This window comes from Boleophthalmus pectinirostris, unplaced genomic scaffold, assembly GCF_026225935.1.
Source record: "Boleophthalmus pectinirostris isolate CB_2022bp ecotype Guang Dong unplaced genomic scaffold, ASM2622593v1 HiC_scaffold_23, whole genome shotgun sequence".
NCBI lineage: Eukaryota > Metazoa > Chordata > Actinopteri > Gobiiformes > Gobiidae > Boleophthalmus > Boleophthalmus pectinirostris.
In genome coordinates, this window is record NW_026571207.1 from 34335364 (window position 1) to 34363192 (window position 27829).

At 41.4% G+C, this 27829-nt stretch overlaps 2 protein-coding genes across 2 annotated transcripts in view; both read left to right on the top strand.

The window, feature by feature from the left end:
* Positions 1–27829, top strand: part of htr4 (5-hydroxytryptamine receptor 4) — a 262431-nt gene that overhangs the window by 80137 nt on the left and 154465 nt on the right. The window contains exon 3 of the mRNA XM_055158857.1: positions 17252–17452. Coding sequence (XP_055014832.1) covers positions 17252–17452 — 201 coding nt within the window. The remainder of the gene's footprint in view (positions 1–17251; positions 17453–27829) is intronic.
* LOC129410517 (verrucotoxin subunit beta-like) lies at positions 23325–27782 on the top strand. The gene is given in 4 exon segments (XM_055158853.1): positions 23325–23393; positions 23941–24040; positions 24720–24929; positions 24932–27782. Coding segments are annotated over 3 exon segments (2154 nt in total). The 5' UTR covers positions 23325–23393; the 3' UTR covers positions 26776–27782.

Genomic DNA, 27829 nt, shown 5'->3' on the forward strand with positions numbered 1-27829 from the left:
TGGTTTAGTCCTGTTAAATCCTGTTTGAGACATAGTTTAGACCTGGTTTAGTCCTGTTAAATCCTGTTTGAGACATAGTTTAGACTTGGTTTAGTCCTTGTTTAGACCTGGTTTAGACCTGGTTTTAGTCCTGGTTTAGACCTGGTTTAGACTTGATTTAGACCTGGTTTTAGTCCTGGTTTAGACCTGGTTTTAGTCCTGATTTAGACCTGGTTTAGACCTGGTTTTAATCCTGGTTTAGTCCTAGTTTAGACCTGGTTTGGACCTGGTTTTAGACCTGGTTTAGACCTGGTTTAGACCTGGTTTAGACCTGGTTTTAGACCTGGTTTAGACCTGGTTTAGACCTGGTTTTAGTCCTGATTTAGACCTGGTTTAGACCTGGTTTAGACCTGGTTTTAATCCTGGTTTAGTCCTAGTTTAGACCTGGTTTGGACCTGGTTTTAGACCTGGTTTAGACCTGGTTTTAGACCTGGTTTAGACCTGGTTTAGACCTGGTTTGGACTTGATTTAGTGTCCGGCAATGAGTGGAATAACCAAAAAAAAAAAAAAAAAGGGAATATAGCACAAATTGTGAAAACAGGAAAATACCGCCGTGTAATCCATTTATTTCAACAAAGTAACTGTAATCCAATTACCACTCACTGAAACAGTAACTGTAACTGAATACAGTTACTCATAATTTGTACTCTGATTACGTAACTGCAGTACATGTAATCTGTTACTCCCCAACACTGGTTATAGCATTACACCCACGTGAAAAACATCCATGCATGTTTGAGTAATTTAGCAATCTCCCCTATTCGAACCATTACAGTTAGTTGTAATATTCTCTGCAGTGCTCATGGTGCCTTTGATTATCTAAACATCTCCCATTCGAATCTCGGATATGATAGAAGGGTTTTATTATGTTTAGCGGACAAATCGTATATATGAATGGACATAGCTAATGCACTAGCCGCCCCACTCCGGTTTCACGTGTCTGACTCGAAGAAAAACGTTGACGCCAACCAGAAAGCTGTTATTGTTGTTGTTTATCTTCTTTTAGCGACTCTAGGGACGTTTAACAACACCCTTTTAAAACAAGTCTGTGTTCAGTATGGTCTCAACACAAGACCGACCACCACAACACCAACTACCACAACAACACCAACTACCACAACAACAACTACCACAACACCAACTACCACAACACCAACAACCAACAACACAACAACCACAACACCAACTACCACAACACCAACTACCACAACAACAACAACCACAACAACAACAACCACAACACCAACTACCACAACACCAACAACCACAACACCAACAACCACAACAACAACTACCACAACACCAACTACCTCAACACCAACTACCACAACAACAACTACCACAACACCAACTACCACAACAACAACAACCACAACAACAACTACCACAACACCACTACCACAACAACACAACACCAACAACAACCACAACAAACCACAACACCAACTACACAACAACAACAACCACAACAACAACAACCAACAACACCAACAACACCAACACACACCAACAACCACAACACCAACAACCACAACAACAACTACACAACACCACAACACTCAAACACAAACAACACCACAACAACAACTACCACAACACCAACTACCACAACAACAACAACCACAACAACAACTACCACAACACCAACTACCACAACAACAACAACCACAACAACAACAACCACAACACCAACAACCACAACACCGACTACCACAACACCAACTACCACAACATCAACTACCACCACACCAACCACCACAACACTGTCACCACAACACCGACTACCACAACATCAACTACCACCACACCAACCACCACAACACTGTCACCACTACTACACAACACCGACTACTACAACACCGACTACTGCAACACCGACCACCACAACACCGGCCACCAAAACACTGACTACTATAACACCGACCACCACAACACCAACTACCACAACAACAACCACCACAACAACGACCACCACATCACCGCAGCACCAACTTCCACAACACTGACCATCACAACACTGAGTACCACGACACTGACTACTACAACATCGACCACCACAACACCAACTACCACAACAACAACCATCACAACACTGACTACCACAACACCGTCACCACGACACCGACTACTGCAACGCTGACCACCACAACACCGACCACCACGACACCGACCACCACGACACTGACTACTACAACACCGACCACCACGACACCGACTACTATGACACCGACCACCACGACACCGACCACCACGACACTGACTACCACAATGACCACCACATCATCGCAGCACCAACTTCCACAACACTGACCAACATGACACCGACCACCACGACACCGACTACTATGACACCGAACACCACAACACCGACCAGCACGACACCGACCACCACGACACCGACTACCACAACAAAGACCACCACAACACTGTCACCACGACACCGACCACCACACCGACTACCACGACACCGACCACCACAACAACGACCACCACAACACTGTCACCACGACACCAACCACCACAACACCGACTACCATGACACCAACCACCATACCCACAGGCAGTGGTACAAATGCAGTAAGGTACTGCAGTAATATGAGTGACACAAATTGTCATTTAAACCACCAAAGCTCCAAACACAATGAAAACAGTTCATATTTAAAAGTGACACTGGGTGCACCCAGCTTGAATTCTATCTCTGAATCCTTGCTGGGTCTCGTCTGAGTTCTACCGAGTTCTGCATTTCTAGGAAAAGGGTCATGTCAGTGCATGTCGCCAGGCAACGTCCTTGGGCCTCCGAGTTGGATGGATAATTGAACACACCATCAGTCCACAAGCCTAAATCATCCATATTTACACATGACAGTTCTACAGAAATATACAAAAATGCACTACAAAGCAGGATTCACACTGATTGTGCTGTCAAATTGAGAATGAGTTAGCACAGAGAGCGAAAACAATAAAAGGTAACATGGTGATCTAAATATATGTTAGCAGTTAATTCCCCACAGAATAAAATACACCCTCTTTAAAGTCGCTGTATTACATGAAAGTAACTTTTGTGAGCTTTAAGACATATTAGAATGTTATTACCTTGTGTTGTTTTTTTAAATTTAATTCACATGTTTGATTAGCACTTTATTATTAGTCTGTCTACATCTTTAAAGCTCAAAATGTTCTTTTAGTTTTAGTTCAGTCGAGATTTGGCAATTCCAGGACTGAAATCATCCAAATGAACTCAGTGAAGGTGTGTGGAGTTTAAAAACACAGTGGAGCACTTCCTGTTTTATCACATGACATCACGAGGTGGAACAGAGTGTTTTCAGTTTGAGAGAAGAACTCAGCCTAAATATACAGGATTTGTGTGTTAAATGTTAAATGTGTGAATGTTACAAAACACAACTCCAGGTCTGTTTATGTTGAGGAAACTACATTAACAGAGATCGGAAAATATAACTAAACCTGGATTAAAGCTTGGACGCAGACTGGTGCTGTACAGAAAATGCTAACACAAGTTCACAGTGGAGTTGAGCCTGTAGTGATTGAACGGTGCCTACATGTGTACTCAGGTTGTGTGTACAGTGACAGACCTATGGAACAGACTTGGCTTTAAAACCAGCCTATTTATAGAAACTATAATGAGAGTTTTCCTGTAAAGCAGAGAGGGGCTGAGTGATTTGGAAATGTAGACAAACTAATAATTCAGCGTTACTCAAACATGTGTGAATGAAAGAAAACACAACTCCAGGTCCGTTTTTGAGGAGGTAACAACATTCTAACATGTCTAAAAGCACTCAAGAGTCAGTTTTGTTTATATAGGACCTTTAAGTCATTTTAGATCAACATTTTGGTTTGAAACGAACAAAGTGTAAAATCATAATGTGTGTGTTTGGATCACAGATTTTTAGTAGTTTTGTCTTTAAACGTGAATATTTCAAATTGAAAAACGGTGCCCACATGTGTACTCAGGTTGTGTGTGCGCAGTGACAGACGTACGGAACAGGTCCTATTTATAGAAACGACAGAGAGTTTTCCCTTAAAGCAGAGAGGGGCTGAGTGAAGGTCTCACACGCTCTCATCATGCAGACTAAAGAGACGCTGTTTGCATGGAGACAATGGGGACACCTATGACTTTTTAAGTGCATATACCAGGGTCACACTTTGAGGTAAGATAGGTTGACCAGACGGCCTCTTTTTCCCGGAAATGTCTACCTTGTGGGACCCAAAAATTCCCAGCAATTTCCCCAAACGTCCAGGATTTTGACTCTATCATTTAACAGTTTTGAGTAACTACATATCATAGTTTTGAGTGACTAAATATCATAGTTTTGAGTGACTAAATATCATAGTTTTGAGTGAGTACATATCATAGTTTTGAGTAACTACATATCATGGTTTTAAGTAACTACATATCATAGTTTTGAGTGACTAAATATCATAGTTTTGAGTGAATAAACATCATAGTTTTGAGTGACTAAATATCATAGTTTTGAGTGAATAAACATCATAGTTTTGAGTGACTAAATATCATAGTTTTGAGTGACTAAATATCATAGGTTTTGAGTGACTAAATATCATAGTTTTGAATGAATAAACATCATAGTTTTGAGTGACTAAATATCATAGTTTTGAGTAACTACATATCATGGTTTTAAGTAACTACAGATCATAGTTTTGAGTGACTAAATATCATAGTTTTGAGTGACTAAATATCATAGTTTTGAGTGACTAAATATCATAGTTTTGGCGACAGTCTTTGCTTATCTGATCAGATACTTACTTTAATCTAACCGTAAATCTAGACAACAGCTGAGCTTTTTGTTGAAAATCAAACTCCTAAACTGCTTAAATGTGCTGTTTAAATCAATTTTGTATGTGAGTTAAAACTTTTCAGTCAGTGTTTGCTGATGTGTGCATTGTGTCGCTATGGCAACTCCTACACATCCCACCTTTCGAGACCACGTAGACATGTAGAACTCTCCAGAATGATGTCACTGCAACGTATAAATGGTTACTGCCAGATAGTCTGGTCTGAAGGGAGGGAAGTGATTACATACTGTAGGTCTGGTTGCCATGTTAATGGCGTTAATTTCATAATCAGTTAATTAAGGTCATCACTTCAATTGGCCGATCGCAGTGTTCTAGCATTTTATATAGGGACTAATTATACACATAAAATAACACCACTGATTTTCTGACACTTTTTTTTTAAAGGTCACTCTTCCTCCTCTGTACCATATTCTCACTCATCTTCCTCTGTACCATATTCTCACTACAGTCCCTGCTCTGTACCATACATTGTGTTTAAATCACAAACATCTTTGGTTTTATATCTTCACAAATGCAGTCATCACCATAGTAACACTATAACAGCTGGTACTTTTGCATAATTCCCTTATTATCTTGTTAGCCATTGCTTCCAGTTTTTATATGGAAATGAACACTTACAGCTGTAGTTTTGTCTTCTACACAAACAAAGCTGCCCAAGCATCTGCCTTAAGGTTTTCAGAAGTAGAGTAGCTTTAGAATGATCTTGAGCTGTACTTTCTCACACATACATCTATTCTTTACATATATACATTCTTCTTTCACGTGCATATATTCTCTTTACAGATGAAAAATATGAATGTAAAGGAAAATAATAAGTAATGTGTGTGTGTGGGTGTGTGTGTTTGTGAGAGGATAACAAAAGTAAAAGTGCACATATGTGAGGTGAGAATGTGTGCATGTGTGAGGAGAATGTTTGTATGTGAAAGGAGAATGTATATATGTGAGTGCAAAAAATGTATGTATGTGAGTGGATAATGTATGCATGTGCGAGGAGAATGTATGTATGTGCGGAGAATGTATGTATGTGAGAGGGGAATGTATGTGAGTGTGAAAATACATGTATGAAGAGAAGAATGTATGTATGTTCAAGGAGAATGTTTATATGTGAGAGAAGAATGCATGCATTTGCGAGGAGAATGTATGTGAGTGCAAAAAATGTATGTATGTGATAGGAATGTATGTATGTATGTATGTATGTATGTATGTATGTGAGAGGAGTATGTATGTATGTATGTATGTATGTAAGAGGAGTATGTATGTATGTATGTATGTATGTATGTATGTAAAAGGAGTATGTATGTATGTATGTATGTGAGAGGAGTATGTATGTATGTAAAAGGAGTATGTATGTATGGATGTATGGATGTAAGAGGAGTATGTATGTATGTATCTATGTATGCATGTATGTATGTGTGTATGTAAGAGGAGTATGTATGTATGCATGTATGTATGTAAGAGGAGTATGTATGTATGTATGTATGCATGTATGTATGTATGTATGTAAGAGGAGTATGTATGTATGTATGCATGTATGTATGTGAGAGGAGTATGTATGTATGTATGTATGTATGTATGTATGTATGTATATATGTATGTGAGAGGAGTATGTATGTATGTGAGAGGAGTATGTATGTATGTATGTATGTAGGAGTATGTATGTATGTATGTATGTATGTATGTATGTATGTATGTGAGAGGAGTATGTATGTATGTGAGAGGAGTATGTATGTATGTATGTATGTATGTAAGAGATGTATGTATGTATGTATGTATGTAAGAGGAGTATGTATGTATGTATGTGAGTATGTATGTATGTATGTATGTATGTATGTATGTATGTATGTATGTGAGAGGTATGTATGTATGTATGTATGTATGTATGTATGTATGTATGTGAGAGGAGTATGTATGTATGTGAGAGGGCCAGAATCAATAATGTCATGTCCATGGAGAAAAGCATTTGATGGACCCTCTACCAGAAAAGTTACACACTGCAGCTTTAATATCTACATTGAGTTTGTAGTGTTAAAATGACAAACAGCCTATGCACTCATATCCAGCTGTTTACGACTTTATTCATTTCACCTCTGGCATGTTTTTGTCATTTTAAAGTTTACTTATATATTTACGGTTTTTTATCTTTGTCCGTGGAGGATTCAGTTGGAGGAAAAATAGCGGTGTAAAAATAAACGGTATCTTTTATAGTAACGTTTGTCTTCTTTATCGCGGCTGGAGAGAAAGATACACACAGACTTTTTATTTCACAAAGAGAGAGATGAAGGGGGAAGTGGTCAGGACCAAGAGGGACCAGAAAATACAGCAGTGATTTGGACAGTTTGTTTCATATTTTCATTGTCTTCACGGTGCACTGCGCAACTTTTCTGGTGGAGGGTCCGCTACCAGCTTGTCTCCATGGAGATGTTATTGCTTTGTTTGGAATGTTCCATGGTATGACTTTAAATATAACCATCGAGCACATACGGGTGTTCTATTGCTCAAAAATACATCAAATCCTTCTGTCAATAGGGGTGACTCTCCACAGATCTGACTTGCAATGTAGCAGTGTCTCCTCTCTTCCTCCAGTCTCCCAGAGCCTCTAAGCTCCCAGTATTTATACAAGTATGACAAAACATAAATACAAAGTGAATGGGTGGGTCACATGCTGAACTGGGACCAGACAGCTCCTGATCACACATGACCCACTCAGGATTGTGGGCTCAGGATGAACATGTGGACTGAAAACAATACAAGGTTATTGTACATTGGTTGGTACATTTCAAGGGGGAGAGATCTGAAAGACAGTTATTTGGTCTGATTGTATCTATCTGTAAATATTACTGACATACCCAGTGTTGGGGAGTAACAGATTACATGTACCAGAGTTACGTAATCAGAGTACAAATTATGAGTAACTGTATTCACTTACAGCTTCTATTTAAGTGAGTGGTAATTGGATTACAGATACTTGGTTGAAATAAATGGATTACACAGAGGTATTTTCCTGTTTTCACATTTTGGGCTATATCCCTTTTTTTGTTGTTGTTTTTGGTAATTCCACTCATTGCCGGACACTAAACCACATCTAAAACCAGGTCTAAACTAGGACAAAACCAGGACTAAACCAGGACTAAAACCAGGACTAAACCAGGTCTAAACCAGGTCCAAACCAGGTCTAAAACAGGATTTAACAGGACTAAACAATGCTGTGCGAACCGTGTCTCCTTGTCTTCTATCAATACTATTTTTAATTTGGTAAAGTAAACACTGGACTTTTTATTGTCTTTTAGCAGACAAAACATCTTATGTTACGATTTCCTAGTCTTTGCTTCTCTACAGCAAATCAAGTAATCCAAAATATTCAGATTAAGTTACTCACTTTAAGTAATTTAATGGATACTTCAGTGTGAACGGCCAAAGTGCATTCATCCACCTACACGTTATCAACAAGCCACAAACGTCACTATTCTGCGCTGAAGTAGGCGAAAATTGTTAATGAACTCCTGTGTCACTGAAGTGAAGCACATCACCACTCACCACTCTTGGCTCCGTCTCCACATCCACATGTTCTTTTCAACGGACGTCGCTGCCGCTGTCCCACAAAACACCACGACCAAAAACCTCGTCCTTCTCCTTCTCAATCTCCTCCTTAAAACAAGTAAGTTGTTCATGTTGTGGCTCCAGGTGCTCGTCGACTCACCAGGTCCACCTTTCTGTTTATTACTTTTCATTTTTTGGGGGGGGCACGGGAGGGTTTTTTAATTTTTTTTAAAAACGTAAAAAAAATATATAAAATAAAATAAATTAAAGAGCTATATTTTGACTCCTGTGTCCTTTTAAATATGTTGGGACTCACCTTGTGGGGGTCGTAACAAACGGCCAAAGCACATTCATCCGACCTACACGTTATCAACAAACCACAAATGTACACAAACGTTCTTCTCGCCATATAAAAATTGTTAATGAACTTCGTGTCACTGAAGCAAAGCACATCTCCACTCACCACTCTTGGCTACGTCTCCACATCCACATGTTCCTTTCAACGGACGTCGCTGCCGCTGCCCCACGAAACACCACGACCAAAAACCTCGTCCTTCTCCTTCTCAATCTTCTCCTTAAAACAAGTGAGTGGTTCATGTTCTGGCTCCGGTACGAGAGGAACTTTAAAATCTCCAGGTGCTCAATGCTGCGTCCATGTTTGGACAACTTCCGTAAACACAGAGCACGCTCGCTGCGGTTGACGTCGTCGTGTCTCCAGTGTCACATGCGGGACACTTTTGGGCCGTTTAATGTTCACACTGGAGTCACATACAAGTCGCATTTAATTGGAAATGTGAACGACCTCGCAAAAACATCGGATTTCACAAAAAAAATCCGAATTGAGGGTTGAGCCCTGCAGTCTGAACTTAGTCTCTCCTCTGACCCCAGCGCCCTAATGTGAGCTTGTGGTTAAATACTTTCTTCTGCTCCTTTGTAATAATTTATTTTTGTCTTATTGGTGGGATACGTTTTCCTGAAGTCTTATTTCCACAGCCTCCTCTGGTCTAGGAGCCGAACCCAAAACAACAGTCTATAAGATGTATTACAGCGCATTGATTCATCACAGCTCTGCTCTCCAGCTCAAACAGCCCATAATAATAAGACTCATTAATATTGCAGCACTAACTATATTTGTGTTGTGTTCGCTCCAAGGCAAAACGCAAAGGATTCAAATTGTCTAGACATTACAGAGCCACCCATCAGCCTGAACATTACCATCACTGCTCAAATAAAAGCTGCACTGTGTAACTTTTCATGTGGGTGGTCTCTGCCGGTCTCTTTATGGTGTTCTTGGTTTGCTTGGTGCTGTATTACAGGGAGAAAATGGTCATATTTAACTCGGTACAAATGTCAGTAATGTCAGTAACCTGGATTGAAGAGGTGGGTTTTTCGTTTTTCTTCATACAAATTAGATATCAGCAGCGGTGAAACGCCACTGTTACGGTTCCGAGTGTCGGGACAGGCCCGGAGGTGCAGAACTCTGCGCTCCACCGGGCGAAGAGCAGCCGACGCCCGATCGTGAGGACGCCCTGCTCCACGGGCTCGGGGTTCTCTCAGGGGCGGTCCTAGATTCCAAGTCCTAGTCCAAGATTAGTCCTGGTGTAGTCCTGATTTCGTTCTGGTTTAGTCCTGGCTTAGACCTGGTTTAGTCCTGGTTCAGCTCTAGTTTAGTTCTAGTTTAGTCCTGGCTAAGTTCTGGTTCAGCTTTGGTTTAGTCCTGGTTTAGACCTGGTTTAATCCTGGTTCAATTCTCATGGTTCAATCTTTGGTTTACTCTTGGTTTTGACCTGACTTAGTCCTGGTTCAGTTCTGATTTAGTCCTGGCTTATTCCTGGTTCAGCTCTGGTTCAATTCTGGTTTAATCCTGGTTTAGTCCTGATTCAGTTCTCCTGGTTCAATCTTTGGTTTACTCTTGGTTTTGACCTGACTTAGTCCTGGTTCAGTTCTGATTTAGTCCTGGCTTAGTCCTGGTTCAGCTCTGGTTCAATTCTGGTTTAGTCCTGGTTTAATCCTGGTTTAGTCCTGATTCAGTTCTCCTGGTTCAATCTTTGGTTTACTCCTGGTTTTAACCTGATTTAGTCCTGCTTCATTTCTGGTTCAGTTCTGATTTAGTCCTGGTTTAGTCCTGGTTCAGTCCTGGTTCAGCTCTGGTTCAGTTCTGGTTTAGTCCTGGTTTAGTCCTGGTTTAGTGTTGGTTCAGTTCTGATTTAGTCCTGGTTTAGACCTTGCTTAATCCTGGTTTAGTCCTGGTTCAGTCCATATACGGCGCAAAAGTTTGGCGTCTTCGCACAGTTATTTTGGTGAGAGTATCTTAAAGTACTGCAGTAGTCATGTAATGTAACAAATTACTTTGAAACGAGAGTAATAATGCATTACACTTTTGAAGTAACTTGCCCAAAAGTGATGTTCTACTATATGACAAAATGTATTCATTACACAAGATTTTACTTTGAGAGGACCTGGTTTAGTCCTGTTTTAGTCTCGGGTTAGTCCTTATTTAGTCTTGTTTTAGTCTAACCACAGCGAGATGGATTCCTGTGATATTTGTGAGTTCACAGACTCATGTGAACTCATCTGGTCGGACTCCCGCCGTTGTGATTGGGTCAGGGCCACCCGAGGTCCAGACCAATCACAGAGCAGCGTTGTGGTTTGGGCGGAACCAAAGGTAAAGCGCCCGAGTGAACCAAAACAAACGACGCAGACAGACTTCAGCCTGATAAGAAAGGCAGACTGTTTTGTTTGTGAAAAATGCGCTGTTCTTGCACTTCGCTTCAGTTTTGCTCTGATTTAGTCCTGTTTTTTAGTCCTGATTAATTTTTTAGTCCTGATCAAATGCAGCTCTTCTTGGACATTCCCAGTCTGCAGTGGTCCTGGTTCAGTCCTAGTTTAGTCCTAGTTTCATCCTGATTTGACACAGTTCTTTTTAACAGTTTCCAGTCTGCAGTGGCCAGTATCTATCAGACCTATTACAATTCTCATTTAGTCCTGGTGTAGTCCTGGTTTAGTCCTGGTTTAGTATAGATTTAGTCCAGTTTCAGCCCTGGATCAGTCCTGGTTCAGCCTTGGTTTAGTCCCTAGTTTAGTCCCTGGTTCCTTCCTGGTTTCAGCCCTGCTTCAGCCCTGGCTCAGGCCTGTTTAGTCCTGGATCAGCCTTGGCTTATTCCCTGCTACAGACCTGGTTCAGTCCTGGTTTATTCCCTAGTTTAGTCCTTGTTTCACCTCTGGTTCAGCCTGGTTTAGTCCTGGTTCAGCCTTAGTTTTGTCCCTGGTTTCAGCCCTGGTTTAGTCCCTGGTTCAGTCCTGGTTTAGTCCCTGGTTCAGTCCTGGTTTAGTCCCTGGTTCAGCCTTGGTTTATCCCTGGTTCAGTCCTGGTTTAGTCCCTGGTTTAGTCCCTGATTCAGCCCTGGTTTAGTCCCTGGTTCAGTCCTGGTTTAGTCCCTGATTCAGTCCTGGTTTAGTCCCTGGTTCAGTCCTGGTTTAGTCCCTGGTTCAGCCTTAGTTTTGTCCCTGGTTTAGTCCCTGGTTCAGTCCTGGTTTAGTCCCTGGTTCAGTCCTGATTTAGTCCCTGATTCAGTCCTGGTTTAGTCCCTGGTTCAGCCTTGGTTTATCCCTGGTTCAGTCCCTGGTTTAGCCCTGGTTTAGTCCCTGGTTTAGTCCCTGATTCAGCCCTGGTTTAGTCCCTGGTTCAGTCCTGGTTTAGTCCCTGATTCAGTCCTGGTTTAGTCCCTGGTTCAGTCTGGTTTAGTCCCTGGTTCAGCCTTAGTTTTGTCCCTGGTTTAGTCCCTGGTTCAGCCCTGTTTAGTCCCTGGTTCAGTCCTGGTTTAGTCCCTGGTTCAGTCCTGGTTCAGTCCTGGTTTAGTCCTGGTTTAGTCCCTGGTTCAGTCCTGGTTTAGTCCCTGGTTCAGTCCTGGTTTAGTCCCTGGTTCAGTCCTGGTTTAGTCCCTGGTTCAGTCCTGGTTTAGTCCCTGGTTCAGTCCCTGGTTTAGTCCCTGGTTCAGCCTGGTTTAGTCCCTGGTTCAGTCCTGGTTTAGTCCCTGGTTTAGTCCCTGGTTTAGTCCTGGTTCAGCCCTAGTTTAGTCCCTGGTTCAGTCCTGGTTTAGTCCCTGGTTCAGTCCTGGTTTAGTCCTGGTTCAGTCCTGGTTTAGTCCCTGGTTCAGTCCTGGTTTAGTCCCTGGTTCAGTCCTGGTTTAGTCCTGGTTTAGTCCCTGGTTTATTCCCTCGTTCAGCCCTTTTTTAGTCCCTAGTTTAGTCCCTGGATCAACCCTGGTTTCAGCCCTGGTCAGTCCTGGTTTAGTCCCTGGTTCAGTCCTGGTTTAGTCCCTGGTTCAGTCCTGGTTTAGTCCCTGGTTCAGTCCTGGTTTAGTCCCTGGTTCAGTCCTGGTTTAGTCCCTGGTCCAGTCCTGGTTTAGTCCCTGGTTCAGTCCTGGTTTAGTCCTGGTTCAGCCTGGTTTAGTCCCTGGTCCAGTCCTGGTTTAGTCCCTGGTCCAGTCCTGGTTCAGCCCTGGTCCAGTCCTGGTTTAGTCCCTGGTCCAGTCCTGGTTCAGTCCTGGTCCAGTCCTGGTTTCATCCTGATTGATTTCTGACGCTGTTCTGTTGGACATTCCCGTCTGCCGGGGTCAGTATCCGTCACCGTCTATAGCGAAGCCTCGGTGACACGTGTTTGCGCTGTGATATTTCGCGGGGTAAATCTGAGAAAGCGACTCGCGGCGGTTCATAAAGTTGTCCCTCGTAAACCTCGGTGTTTTTGTTGACGTTTCATGATTTTCGGTCTCAGCTGCAGATGACGAATGCCCCCTGTCTTTGCCGTGTTGTCTGTCGGCGTGGTGAAAAATGGTTTAATATGTGAGGGAGAATGGAGTCTGGAGCTGCCTCTCACTGTTCTCCACCTTCTGCTCAGTCTGGCTCTCCTCCCAAAACAACCTCCTCCGTGACAGCTTTAATCATTCTGAGGCCGTGCTGGTCCAGCTCTACAGCCATGTGTTTTTATAGCAACAAGATACAAGAAAAAGCTCCAGACAAATCTAAAGCTAAGTGGTGTAGTGTAAAGACGCTCGACCTGATTCTTAAAATGTGAAAAACAGAAGTCATTCATTTTGATTTTGGCCAGAGTTACTCCTCTTTTACCTTATGCATTCCGAGCATTCTAATTATCAGTGGTGGAAGAAGTACTCAGTTGTGTTACTTAAGTTAAAGTACAGATATTGGAGCAAAAAAAACGAATGTAAAAGTAAAACAAAATCAAAAAACAAATCCCGAAAATCTTAGAGGTGCATGGTGTAACTGTACCGGTGGAGAGTCCGCAGTGTTGGGCAGTAACAGATTACATGTACCAGAGTTATGTAATCAGAGTACAAATTATGAGTAACTGTATTCAGTTACAGTTACTGTTTCAGTGAGTGGTAATTGGATTACAGTTACTTTGTTGAAATAAATGGATTACATGGTGGTATTTTCCTGTTTTTACATTTTGGGCTAAACCAGGATTAAACCAGGTCTAAACCAGGACTAAACCAGGTCTAAACCAGGTCTAAACAAGGTCTAAACAAGGTCTAAAGCAGATCTAAACCAGGATTAACACAGGTCTAAATGAGGTCTAAACCTGGACTAAACCAGGACTAAACCAGGTCTAAAACAGGATTTAACAGGACTAAATCCTGCTGTGCGGACTGTGTCTCCTCTTCTTCTATCAATAATATTTTTAATTTGGTTCAGTAAAGTCTGGGCTTTTTATTTTCTTGTAGCAGACAAAACTTCTTATGTGAAGATTTCCTCGTCTTTGCTTCTCTACAGCAAATCAAGTAATCCAAAGTATTCAGATTACATTACTCACTTTAAGTAATTTAATTGATTACGTTACAAACTACATTCTGGGATGTGTAATCTGTAATCTGTAGGGGATTACATTTTAAAAGGGACCTTTCCAACACTGAGAGTCCGTCAAACTTTTTTCTCCTTGGAGTTACTTGTTTTTGTTTGTTTTGTCTGGAATGTTTCACAGTATGGCATTAAACCTTTCTATCTTCATGGAGACTTGACCAGACCAGACCAAGTTACAGATCAGATCTGTGGAGAGGCGACCCCACTCACAGTCAGAATGCTGTTTTTCTAGGTGTTTTTGAGCTATAAAATTGAATCAACTTTTGGTAGAGCCGTTTAATGTATTATACTATAATACTGGAGCAAAGAAATACTCAAGTAAAAGTATCACATGACACAATCTACTTGAGTATTACTTAAGTACTGGTACATAGCTTTTCCACCTTCAAGGCACCTTCAACGATCTTTACAGCAAAGAACCACTCACCCTTTCACACATCAGTGTACACACACACTGGGGGTGGTGGGTTAAGTGTCTTGCCCAAGGACACAGCAACAGTATTCATCTGTGGAATCACACCACCAACCTGTGGGTCAGTGGGTCTGACTACTATTACTACTACTACTACTATTACTACTACTGCTGAAACTACTACTATTGATACTACTACTACTGATACTATTACTACTGATACTACTACTACTACTACTATTACTGCTACTACTGTCACTACTACTGCTATTATTACTATCACTGTTACTGCTACTACTATTACTCCTCCTACTACTTCTACTATTACTGCTACTACTACTTTTACTGCTACTACTACTACTACTACTATTACTACTACTCCTACTAATGCTACTACTACTACTACTGCTGCTGCTGCTGCTGCTACTACTACTACTACTACTACTATTACTACTACTCCTACTACTGCTACTCCCTCCTACCTACTACTACTACTACTACTACTACTACTACTACTACTACTACTACTACTACTATTACTGCTACTACTACTACTATTACTCCTACTACTACTGCTAATACTGCTACTACTGTTACTACTACTACTATTACTGCTACTACTATCACTGTTACTGCTACTGCTATTATTACTGCTACCTCTACTCTTATCTCTATTACAGCTTCTATTGCTACTACCACAACTACTGCTACTACTACTACTACTACTACTACTACTAACACTACTACTAGTACTATTACTGCTACTGCTACTACTACTATTACTACTACTACTACTAGAACTATTACTGCTACTACTACTGCTGCTACTACTATTATTACTGCTTCGACTACTACTACTTGATAATAATCATAGTTATAAACTTTGTGTTTGTGAGTGGAGCAGGATTGTGTGTACTGTCAGTGGGGCCAATCCTGTCTCCTCTCTTTTGTTCACAAATAAATTCGAAATCGTCAAAGTGAAAAACAAAAAGCACAAAGTTCATGAAAAACACAAAATTATTTTGTCAGTGCCACAAAAGTTCCTGTTTGTTTCCTGTGAGCCGTGTCTCCAGTTGTATTTAAACTCACTGAAAGAGACATTGATTTTAGTTGTATTTTTAATTTGGACGTCTGCTTCAAACTCATCAACAAAATGAAGATTGTGACCAGAACCAATCAAGGTCTGAACCAGGACTAGACCAAAACAAAGGGGCAAAATGTCAGGCTAATGACACACAACATGGTCATTATCCATAATAATCCAGAGCTGTTCCACAAACTCCATAATTTAGTTTTGAAGGAGCTCTATAAGGTTTGGATTCTAAATTTCTTAAACTTCTGTGTTCCCACATTCAAGATTCATGTATTCAAACCATTATTTCTTGCTTGGGTTGCCAGATTCAGTGCTGAATTCCAGTTGTTTTAGGGCGTACTCACACGAGGACTTTAGAATCATGCTGTTCTCAAGCATGACTGCTGTGGGTTTAATGTTCCACACTTAAACCTGCACAACTGAACCGAGCCACAGCCCGATGGTGTCATCACACACCACTGTTTCTTTACATGTGCTAACACTTTTAGTGGAGAAAATAAGTCCAGCAGCAGAAATATCTATTAAATAGTGAGGCTGATGTGCGTCCTTTTATGATCCTTGCTCCTCCGTGAGTTTATGGATATAAAAACATCACGAAGCTGTGATGACAGTGGGAGATGAGAGGCAGCTAAACTTCTGTCTGTCCTTGTTGAAGGTGAGTGCAGGTTTTGTGTACATCAGCTCACCTGACAGGGATCGTATAGTAAAGTTGTGCTTGTGCTTGTACATGAGCAACAGTGTCACGCTTTAGCTCACCTCCTCCAACTGGGCCAAAGTCTCATCCTGGACACGGTTCGATTGTCCTCACGCTGGACAAACGTTCCGCTCTTTTGGGGCGATCTGTGCTTGGGCACGATTCTAAAGTCCTAGTGTGAGTGCACTCTTAAATTGTGTATGACAGATTTTTATGTAAGTATTAAAGTTGAGGATGTTTACCTGTTGCTATGGCGATGTCAGGGCAATGGCAGCAGAGCAGTGATATGTAAAAGCATTGAACAACGAGGAGCTGTGCGTTAAAACTGAATTGAGGTTTACATGGAAAACACAACAGTAGGACATTGGAATTCTTACTGACTGTGGTACAAAGTTGTTTTAAAGTGTGTGTGACAGATTTTTATGATTCTCTAATTTTGACTTAATTTGATGGGATTCTAACTATTGTAAATTCTAGTTTTACACCAGTCAAGAATTAGTTTTCAAAGGTGGAAAAGATGTTGAAACTTAAACATGATTTCACAAAATAAAGGTGTTTTCTTCTGTTTGCATTTGTCAGATAATAGTTTCTGTGTACATTAGAGGGGTTGTGTTTGGTAACAGTTATGGCATTTCTTAGTGTGATGTATTTACAACCAAAAAGTAACATTTTTTATTTAAAATTGGCCAAAAATGGTGTAATGAGTGTGAGTGTTTTTGCCAAAATCTATAAACCTATAACGTGACTGTGTTCTTTCTTTCCGCCGTAGGAAAATCAAGACCAACTACTTCATCGTGTCGCTGGCGTTCGCAGACCTGCTCGTGTCCGTCCTGGTGATGCCGTTCGGGGCCATAGAGCTGGTCCACGAGCACTGGATCTACGGAGAGACCTTCTGTTTGGTCAGGACCTCTCTGGACGTGCTCCTCACCACCGCCTCCATCCTGCACCTCTGCTGCATCGCCCTCGACAGGTAAGACGCCGCCATGTCACCACCACGACTGCGTTTTTTAAGATTCTAAAATGCAAAGACGCCAGACTCCCAGATGGAGGGGTAAGGGCCAGATTTCCCGGTCGATTACACTGTACTTTACCATGAAATTGTTATATTATTATTATTTTTTATTTTTTTTTTTTAACACATGCAAACTATGAAACAGAAGCCATGTCACAAATCATAACATCACAAGAGCTGTCACATTCAAAATGATAGACAGACAGACAGACAGACAGACAGACAGACAGACAGACAGACAGACAGACAGACAGACAGACAGACAGACAGACAGACAGACAGACAGACAGACAGACAGACAGACAGACAGACAGACAGACAGATAGACAGATAGATAGATAGATAGATAGATAGATAGATAGATAGATAGATATGCAAAGGCCGCAGAGGTTTAAGTTTACGTGTCCAAAAAGGAGTGGGAAGAACTAGAATTTATTTAATCCCACACCCTTACAGAAGAGGCAAGGCAAACTTATTTGTACAGCACTATTCATACACAAAGTAATTCAAAGTGTTTTACAGAATAAGAAATTAATTAAAATCACAAAAAAAACTATACATAAATAATCATCATAAAATTAAAAGAGAGAGACATTTAACGAGAGAGAAGAGTGCGGAAATGAAAACCTTTCAGTCATACACAGTTGAACAGAACAGTTTTGAGTCTGGGTTTAAACAGAGTCAGAGTAGAGTCTGTCTCACATGTTCAGACTGTTCCAGGTTTTAGCTGCATGAATCATGAAACTTTAGTCGTGTCTCTGGGCACCAACAGGAGGTCGGTCCCTGAGCTCCTCAGAGTGTGAGATGGTTCATGTGGCACTAACATGTCACAGATGGACTTTGGTGCTCGGGTGTGAAGACACTTGTACAAAAGCAGAGCTGCTTTAAAGACTCTGAGCCACAGGAGACAGTGCAGAGACCTGAGACCAGGACGCATGTGCTCGTACTTCCTGGTTGGAGTCAGGTAGACCTGTAGAAAAGCACTTTATAGTAATTTTAGCTATGGGCTGTGTGCAATATCTATACACTGGCATCTTAACTAAACAAGGCAGCGTGCAATTTTGATCAAATAATCCAACATCCTTTGCTTGACCTGTCTGTGATCTTGTGACTGACCAGCTCTTTGTGTCTGTCTATTTGTATTATGTGTATTGTCTGTCGGGGTGTAATTGTTTTTACTGTGATTTTTGTTTTATGATTACATCAACCTGCCTAGGGACAGCAGATGGAAATTAGTCCTTGGGCTATAATCTGGTTTAACCATATTTACCATATCATGTATAGTCCTGGTTCATTAGACCTGGTTTGTTTTTGTTCCCTATTTTCTTAAAAAAAAAAAAAGAACGAAAAGAACCCCTGGTCATTAATAATAGTAATACAAAGTAATAATCATTTGGATTAGGTGTAGTTTGCTGCTTCGGCTGGTTCGCTCTCTTACTGTTGACAGGAAATGGGCATGAAGGTGCATCTGGCTCCACTGACTCTGGCTCCGATTCACTTTGTATTGAAAAAAACATCAACCGTCTGCTGCTGTGAGCCTTATTTTGGTCTTCAAATGTTTGTATTAACCCGCTCTACATGATCCTGGTGTTCTTATTTCACAATTTTGTCAGTAAATAAATTCATAATTCTAATATGGAACTGGACTCCAAATTTGCTCCTATAACAGCCAGCCTCAGTGAGCTTCCTTTGACTGGAGTTGAACGCTGTGGGTGATGCCACACTCCCTTAGTCCACTTCTTTATACAGTCTGTGATCATGACCCAAGTGTTTTCAGAAGTGGGATGAGTATTTGACTAACTACGTTTCAAAACTACTTGAGTGATATTTTTAATGGCACCTGATTTTCTCAGTGGTCTTCCATCCAAGTACCACCAGGCCCGGCTCAGCTTCTTCAGGATCAGATTTTAACAAGTTGGTACAGACAGAGCACAGTATATTACAATAATAATAATAATACAGGACATTATACTTGGAGCTGTGTGTTCTGCAGTTTTAACGCACTGCTCTTCATCGTGCCTGGAGATTCAGCCAGATTTTTGTTGTTACATTCTGGATAATCAAGAGTTTGCACCATTTTTTTAGATATATTCATATGTATCTTATACAAGCTTATATACTTTTCGCTCTAGCTCTCACGTTAGCTCTCTCATGTCGTGGTGGTCTGCGCATGTAAACACTGCCGAACAACTGAACAAAGTGATGGATCCATACGCGGCTGTCACCTGGCGGCAGCGCGCAGTGATACAAACAGAGAGAAAATAGTGCCAAGCGATTATGAGGTCTGACTTTTTTGAGGACAATGGTTTTGTGATGCAAATATATCACTCTTTTGAAGACATATTGTTTTGAGAAGAAAAACGCTTTATTATACTGTCCCCAGCCAACTTGCCGGACTACTTTCGTCAGCACCAAAAAGGTCAGTATCTTGGCTCACCAGACGCTGTCGGGGGTAAGTCAGTGTGGATGCACGACACTGCTCATGGGGATGCCATACAGATTCATGTAAAAAAATCCGAACTATCCCTTTAATGTTTTTACATATCACTGCTCTGAGGCCATAGCCGTGACATCACCATAGCAACGGGTAAACACATCCTCAACTTTAATACTTACATAAAAATCTGTCATACACTATTTAAGAATGCACTCATATTTGAGACATTTACTGAAAGCATTTCAGATTCACGTGTGAGACATTTCAGTTTGTAGCCGTGGTATTATACAACTATGTTTAATGCTTAATAACGCACAAGTAATCCGGCAACAGCCAAATCGCTTCTTCTGTATCGTGACATGTGTCATGACATCACCATAGCAACGGGTAAACAAAAGCTCAACTGCTCTCAGGCAAATGTAGGGACCGGTTTCATTTAAAACATTGACATAACTCATATTTGAGACGTTTACAGACAGAGAACTGGCTTTATTGTGCATTTTGTTTGTTGTAAAATACAGTATCGACTCAAAAAGAGAAGATAATTATAGGAACAAGTTCACTGACAGACAGCAAAACCAGTTCTCTTCTACGGCCCGCCCGATTCTCTCTCTCTGTTTATTTATAGATATTTATTCACTGTACTGTGCTGTGTTTTGTTTCATTCACACATGTCTGAGTAACACTTTATTATTAGTCTGTTTACATCTCCAAAGCTCCAGATGCTCTGTTCCACCTTGTGATGTCATGAAGCGGTAATTATCAGGTTAACAGCTCCTTTTTAAGTTTCGTTTAGTAGAGAAAGACAATTCCAGAGCTGAAATCATCCAAAAGATTCTAGTGAACGTGTGTGTTGTTTAAAAACACACTGGAGCACTTTGTGTATTACCACATGACATCACAAGGTGGAACAGAGTGTTTTCTGTTTGCGAGACGAACTCTAGGCAGCTCCAACTACTCCAAACTACTACAGCATCTCCGAATACTGCAGTGCCAACTACTACTACTACATCTTCAACTACTGCAGCCCAAAACTACTACTACATCTTCAACTACTGCAGCCCAAACTGCTACTGCATCTCCAAATAGTATAACTGCAGCCGAAACTCCTACTACTACTGCTGCATCTCCAACTACTGCAGTACCGACTACTACTAGTACTGCATCTCCAACTACTGCAGCCCAAACTTCTACTAGTACTGCATCTCCAACTACTGCAGCCCAAACTACTACTAGTACTGCATCTCCAACTACTGCAGCCCAAACTACTACTACTACATCTCCAACTACTGCAGCCCAAACTACTACTACTGCATCTCCAAATACTGCCGTGCCAACTACTACTACTTATACTGCCCCACCTACGACTACTGCAGCCACAACTACTACTACTACTACTACTACATCTCCAACTACTGTAGTGCCTACTACTACTACATCTCCAACTACTGTAGTGCCAACTACTACTACTACATCTTCAACTACTGCAGTCCAAACTACTACTACTGCATCTTCAACTACTGTAGTGCCAACTACAACTACTACATCTCCAACTACTGCAGTCCAAACTACTACTACTGCATCTTCAACTACTGCAGCCGAAACTACTACTACTGCATCTCCAAATACTGCCATGCCAACTACTACTACTGCATCTCCAACTAATGCAGCCCAAACTACTACTACTACTGCATCTCTAAATACTGCCGTGCCAACTACTACTACTACATTTCCAACTACTGCAGCCCAAACTACTACTTACTACTGCATCTACTACATACTGCCAACTACTACTACTACATCCAACTACTGCAGCCAAACTACTACTACTACTGCATCTCAACTACTGTAGTGCCAACTACTACTACACTACTATACTAACTACTACTACTACTACAACTACTACTACTGCCAACTACAACTACTACATCTACTACAGTACTACTACTGCATCTTCAACTACTGCAGCCGAAACTACTACTACTGCATCTCCAAATACTGCCATGCCAACTACTACTACTGCATCTCCAACTAATGCAGCCCAAACTACTACTACTACTGCATCTCTAAATACTGCCGTGCCAACTACTACTACTACATTTCCAACTACTGCAGCCCAAACTACTACTACTACTGCATCTCCAACTACTGTAGTCCAAACTACTACTACTGCATCTTCAACTACTGCAGCCCCACCTATGACTACAGCAGCCACAACTACTACTACTACTACTACTACTACTACTACTACTACTACTACTACTACTACATCTACTACTACATCTCCAACTACTGTAGTGCCAACTACTACTAATGCAGCCCCACCTTCGACTACTGCAGCCACGACTACTACTACTACTACTACTACTGCATCTTTAAGCTGCATGGTTTGTGTGTAAAAATAAATAAAAAAATGTGTGAATGAAAACAAAACACAACTCCAGGTCTGTTTTTGGTGCTTGTAACAGAAATCAGAAAATAGTGTAACATGGGTCTTTTAAATTCTCACCTTTCCTCCGTTTTATGAAACCGTATAAACACTATTCCATGTTGAAATACTGTCACGCAAACAGCAACAACAACAGCTTCTACACATAAAATATAAAAGCCCATGAGGCGTTTTACCCCCAAACCATAACCTTCTCTGTCCTAAATACATTTCACAGATTTACGCAGCCCTATAGTTCAACATGACAGTTCTGTAATGCATCTCCAGGCATTAGACCGAGCCCACAGCTGCTTGGACCTTGACACTTGTGCGGTCTACGTAATGGATTTGAGGAGTGCTAAATCATGTTTTATTGTGCGCTGGAGTAAAACTGGTTATATTTAGGTCAAAGTTCACAAAAGGGCGGGTCGGTGAAGTTTCCTATAAGGAGGAGGAGCATGAACATAGAGAAGTGAGTTATGGGTCAGTGGTTCAAAGATGGAGGAGGCAAGAAGGGGCCTTTTGTCAGGGTTTTAGGGGGCCAGAATTGGACTCTCTTCCTTTTCATTTTTACTAAAGGGGGCCCATGTGAGTATTCTTGCCCCAGCCCCCCAAATTTCTGCCAAAGGGCCTGATATGCAGTATATTGTTTATAATATACCAGCACTTTTGTGGGTAGTTTTACAGTACTTTCACTTTACGTTCACATTTGTCTGATACTTAAATGTGCATTGGTCTGTCTGTGCTTGGAGATATCGTTGCTCTGTCTAGAATGTTCCACAGTATGACTTTAAACAGCTCTACCTTACATTTACTCGATTACAGGTATAGCTCAAAAATTCCTAGAAAGAGTCCCGCTCTGATCTTGCGCTGATTCAATAAACCGGTTTTGCAGAAAATGTCAGGTATGAAGACGAGCGGCTCTTGATGCTATTGTCGTTTGCGATGATTCAAAGGGTGTGTCGCTCGAAAGGAATAAATGTTGTTGACAGCTCCAGCTCCACTCCTCATCAGACGGTCTCGCCTGCTACACCGTGAGTACACACTTTTATTTATGTTGGGTTGCATTAAATGTTTTTAAAGCCTTAAAATGAGCTAGTTAATTTTAAACTCTTCACATGTATTCCTCATTAAATATTCTGGTTCTTTTCTGCTCTGTGATGAGTTTTAAGCACAGTAATGCGAGGCCACTGATTGTTTTATGTAAACATAAGTAGGCCTGTCACAAAAATTACTGCATTTACTTTTCAATATGTTTTATCGTGGGTATTTTTCTTTTTCTTTGTCTGTTGGGTGTTTCTTTCTGTATTAGATTAGACTAGATAAAATTAGATTAGATAAGATTTAAGGGTTGAATGGGTAACCTATGACTCATAAATAAATACTAAAATGTTTCATACAGCTATTGCAGCTTGTTTAATGACATTTTTTCTTTTTAATCAGTTTAAGTTTCACTTATCATTTATCATCTATATATTATTCAGCAATATGTTGCACTTCAGACTTTGTTATCATGACAGAGTATAAGGCTCATCACAGCCCTTCGTGTGTCAGTGTTAAACACCTTTTCCTTGTGCTCAGATGGATTCAGATTGTAATAAACCTTTGGAGATGGCGGCTCTGGGTCGGAGCTTCCACCTGGGCATGCTGTACGACTGCAGATCTGACAAACTCATCCCAGGTCAGTTTGAAAGAGAGGGGTCATGAGGGTCACAGAGGGGTCACAATGTGTTCATATTAAATGAGATGGTTTACACCACTACCTCATGTCTCAGATCCGTCTGTGTCTCTGTGGGTTTTTGTACCAGTGTAACAGGCACACAGACGATATACAGACCATTTTCAATGGGACTTCACTGTAACTAGGTGGAACTTTTCATTCCCTCGTTTCTGGTAGACCAAAAATGGTGACAGACATCAACACCAGCCCACTTAGCTGGCCAAAATGTTATATGTAGAGGAATTTCAGGGGTACATAGGTCTCCAGGAAGAATAGCTGATAGCTGACTGCAGAAGACTTGTAAACTGGACATCTCACATCATCATACATATATATATATATATATATATATATATATATATATATATATATATATATATATATATATATATATATATATATATATATATATATATATATATATATATATATATATATATATATTATATATTTTCTTTACAATCACTCAGGCTTTCATTATAGCAGACCCCAACATTCAGTTCTTCTACCTGTGCTCTATAATGTCTGTCTCTGTCTAACTTGTTTTAGTATAGGACTAGTATAGTATAAGACATAAGACTGAGCACATGCAACGGTATTATTTTTATTACTGATGCAGATATTTTGTTTTGTTTTCCAGGCCTGACGTTCTGGGACAGAGAGAAGTTGGACAGTGACATGAGAGTGACCCCCAAACCCAACACACAGTTTCAGATCGTGGCGTCAGACTCAGTCTCAGAGAAGGCTTCTTCACTGGGAGTGGACGCTTCTCTCAAAGCCAGCTTTCTGAGTGGACTTGTGAATGTTGGAGGCTCAGCAAAATTTCTAAAGGACAACAAAAGCTCGAAAAACAGGCCCGAGTCGCTCTGCAGTTCAAAACTACCACGGTGTTCAAAGCACTGACCATGAACCAGCTCGGAAGAGACAACATTAAGCATCACGAAGTGATTGAGAAAGGTCTGGCGACTCACGTAGTGACAGCCATCCTCTACGGCGCCCAGGCCTTCTTTGTGTTTGACCAAGAAACATCTAAAGATGAACAGGTTCAAGACATTCAGGGCAACCTGAAGGTGATGATTCAGAAAATCCCACTGATCTCTGTTGATGGAGGAGGCTCTCTGAAAATGGAGGACAAAGACAAAGAAAAAGTGAAGAAGTTCTCCTGTACTTTTTATGGAGATTTCTGTTTAGACAAAAGCCCAACAACTTTTGAAGAATCCGTCAAAGTTTATCAAGATCTCCCCACACTTCTGGGCTCCAATGGAGAGAATGCAGTCCCTGTGATGGTGCATCTGCTGCCACTCAGCAGCTTAGACTCCAGAGCATCTAAAGTGGTGCGTCAGATCAGTCTGAGGTTAGTCACTAAGGCAGAGAGCATCCTGGAGGACTTCAGGGAGCTGGACATGAGGTGTAACGATGTCTTGAAAAGTCCTGCAGGTCAGAACTTCTCACACTTTTCCAAAAAAGTCAAAACCTTCAATGCTTTGTGCTCTGAGTTCAGGCTTGGGCTTCAGGAAACACTGGCCCAAAAGCTTCCGTCGATCCGTGGAGGAGGAGAGGAGGAGGCTGCACTAGCAGCTGTATTGAAGAAAACAGTGGAGAGTCCGTTCAGCTCTCAGCGTTTGAACCAGTGGATGGACAGGGTCAGTCAAGAGGCCAACACCATTAAAGCTCTCACAAATCTGATAAAAAACACAGAAATCATCTCATCTGAAAACGTCCTCAGTGAGAAGGTTTGTGACCCAGAGAAAGCCCTGGTGTTTGTGTTTACATCTCTGGAAAGTGCAGAGCCGTACCTCAAAGAACTGGAGAATCATCTAGAAGGACTTCAAACCAATGAGTGTGAAACAGAACCCAAACCCTGGTTCAGAAATCAAGATGTGATTCAACAAATGAGACTTAAAGCAAAGCTTTTTGGTGATTTTGCAGAAGCCAACAAAGATCAGGACAAAAAGTACCTTCGGTTTCTGGCAGTGGGCTCGGCTGATGTGAATGACAAAGGTGCAACCATCCATCTTTATGAAGATGGGTTCTTCACCAGTGAGAACTTTGAGCTTCCTTCTAAACCTGGTTCTGTGACTCTGGTCAAAGCCACAGCAAACAGTGTGAGTGTGCAGTTCAGTGCTCCCTCAGTGGGAGTGGAGAACATCTGTGGATACAGAGTGGAGTTCTGTGAGAAAGGACAGGAGCAGTGGAACCAGCAGCTCCAGGCTGAAGCCGGAGAGGCCACAGTGACAGCCCTGAGCCCAAACACAGAGTACAGCTTCAGAGTAAAAGCCGTCACTCAAGTGGGTGTGGGCCCTGCTTCTCCTGACACCTGCATGAAAACTTTACCATGCAGCCCACCTCAAGGCGTCACTGCCACCTCCACCTCCTCCGAGATCTCAGTCCACTGGAAGAAACCTGCCGAGGTGGGACCAGGCGCCCAGATCCAGAAATACTTTGTGGAGTTTTCTCAGACAGGAGACGGGGATGAGTGGACGAGAGAAGCGTCTGATTCTGAGAAAAAGGTGATATCTGGACTTGAGTCTGAGACAGAGTATGCTGTCAGGGTTCTCTGCGACTGTGGAGAAGATGGAACCAGCTTAGAAAGCTCCACTGTCACCATCACCACCAAAGCAATCACATCAGCAAGACAACATGTAAAAAATATGTATTTGGTAAAGAAAGTCAGAAAGAAGCAAAATGTCGTATAATGACTTGCAGGGTCTGGGAAGACCATTGTGATTAACGCCACGATCCGCCCCGTCCTGGTCAGAGTCAAATAGACTGACTGGTTTCAATTTAAACAAAACGAGAAAGACAAGACTTCTGAGACAGGCATGTAATATGTAAACCACCAGGAGAGATTCCAGGTCGACTTCTCACTCATCATCACCAATACTCCAGGGTCAGGAAGCAGTGAGGGAGACAGAGGTCACAGAGGAGGTGGTCCAGTCTCCTTCCCCTCCACTCAGTCCAGCCCAGTCCAGTGCGTTAGTCTCTACACTCTCCGTCTGTGGGAAAGACGGGGCTGAGAACATCATGGTTCTGGTGACGGTTGCAGATGTTCAGGAGCCACCAGTTCTTCAGGCCACGACAGCAGCTGGAGTTTCAGGCCCTAAAACAGAACAGGGTCTGCCAGTCCACTTCAAATTCAACAACTCTGCTCTTTTCACCCCAAACCAAGCCTCTTCAGTCTATATTAAGGAAATGTTCTGCTTGTGTCTGGAGTGTTTTTTGACGATGGACAGAAAATATTCTACATGTATTTCATCTGGGTGTGATCTGTTTTTGAACTGTTGTGAACAAACGTGACCACTAGCTTCACATATATTCACATCAGCTCTGCTTTGTAACCAGAAAATAAACCCATGTGCAAATTCTATCATTGATTTTGTCCTAAAAGGTTTCTCATTGACCTGTTGCAGAAAATGAGGGCAAAAAAATCATAGTCCACTTGCATACACAGTAGTAGATGCAGCATTAGTAGTGGTACATTAGCAGCGGTTTCGAGTGGAAGTAGAAGTAGTAGTAGAAGTAGTGGTGTCGATTGTCGTAAAAAAAAAAAAAAAGTATGCTTTAATTTATGGGCATCAGACTGAATATAATGTCTGTAGAATGTAATGAGCTAAACATTGGCCAAAAATAAATGAATGAATGAAAACAAAATTTAATCAAAACAACTGGACTTACTGAATGTTTCCAGCTAATGTTCAGTGTTGGGGAGTAACAGATTACATGTACCAGAGTTATGTAATCAAAGTACAA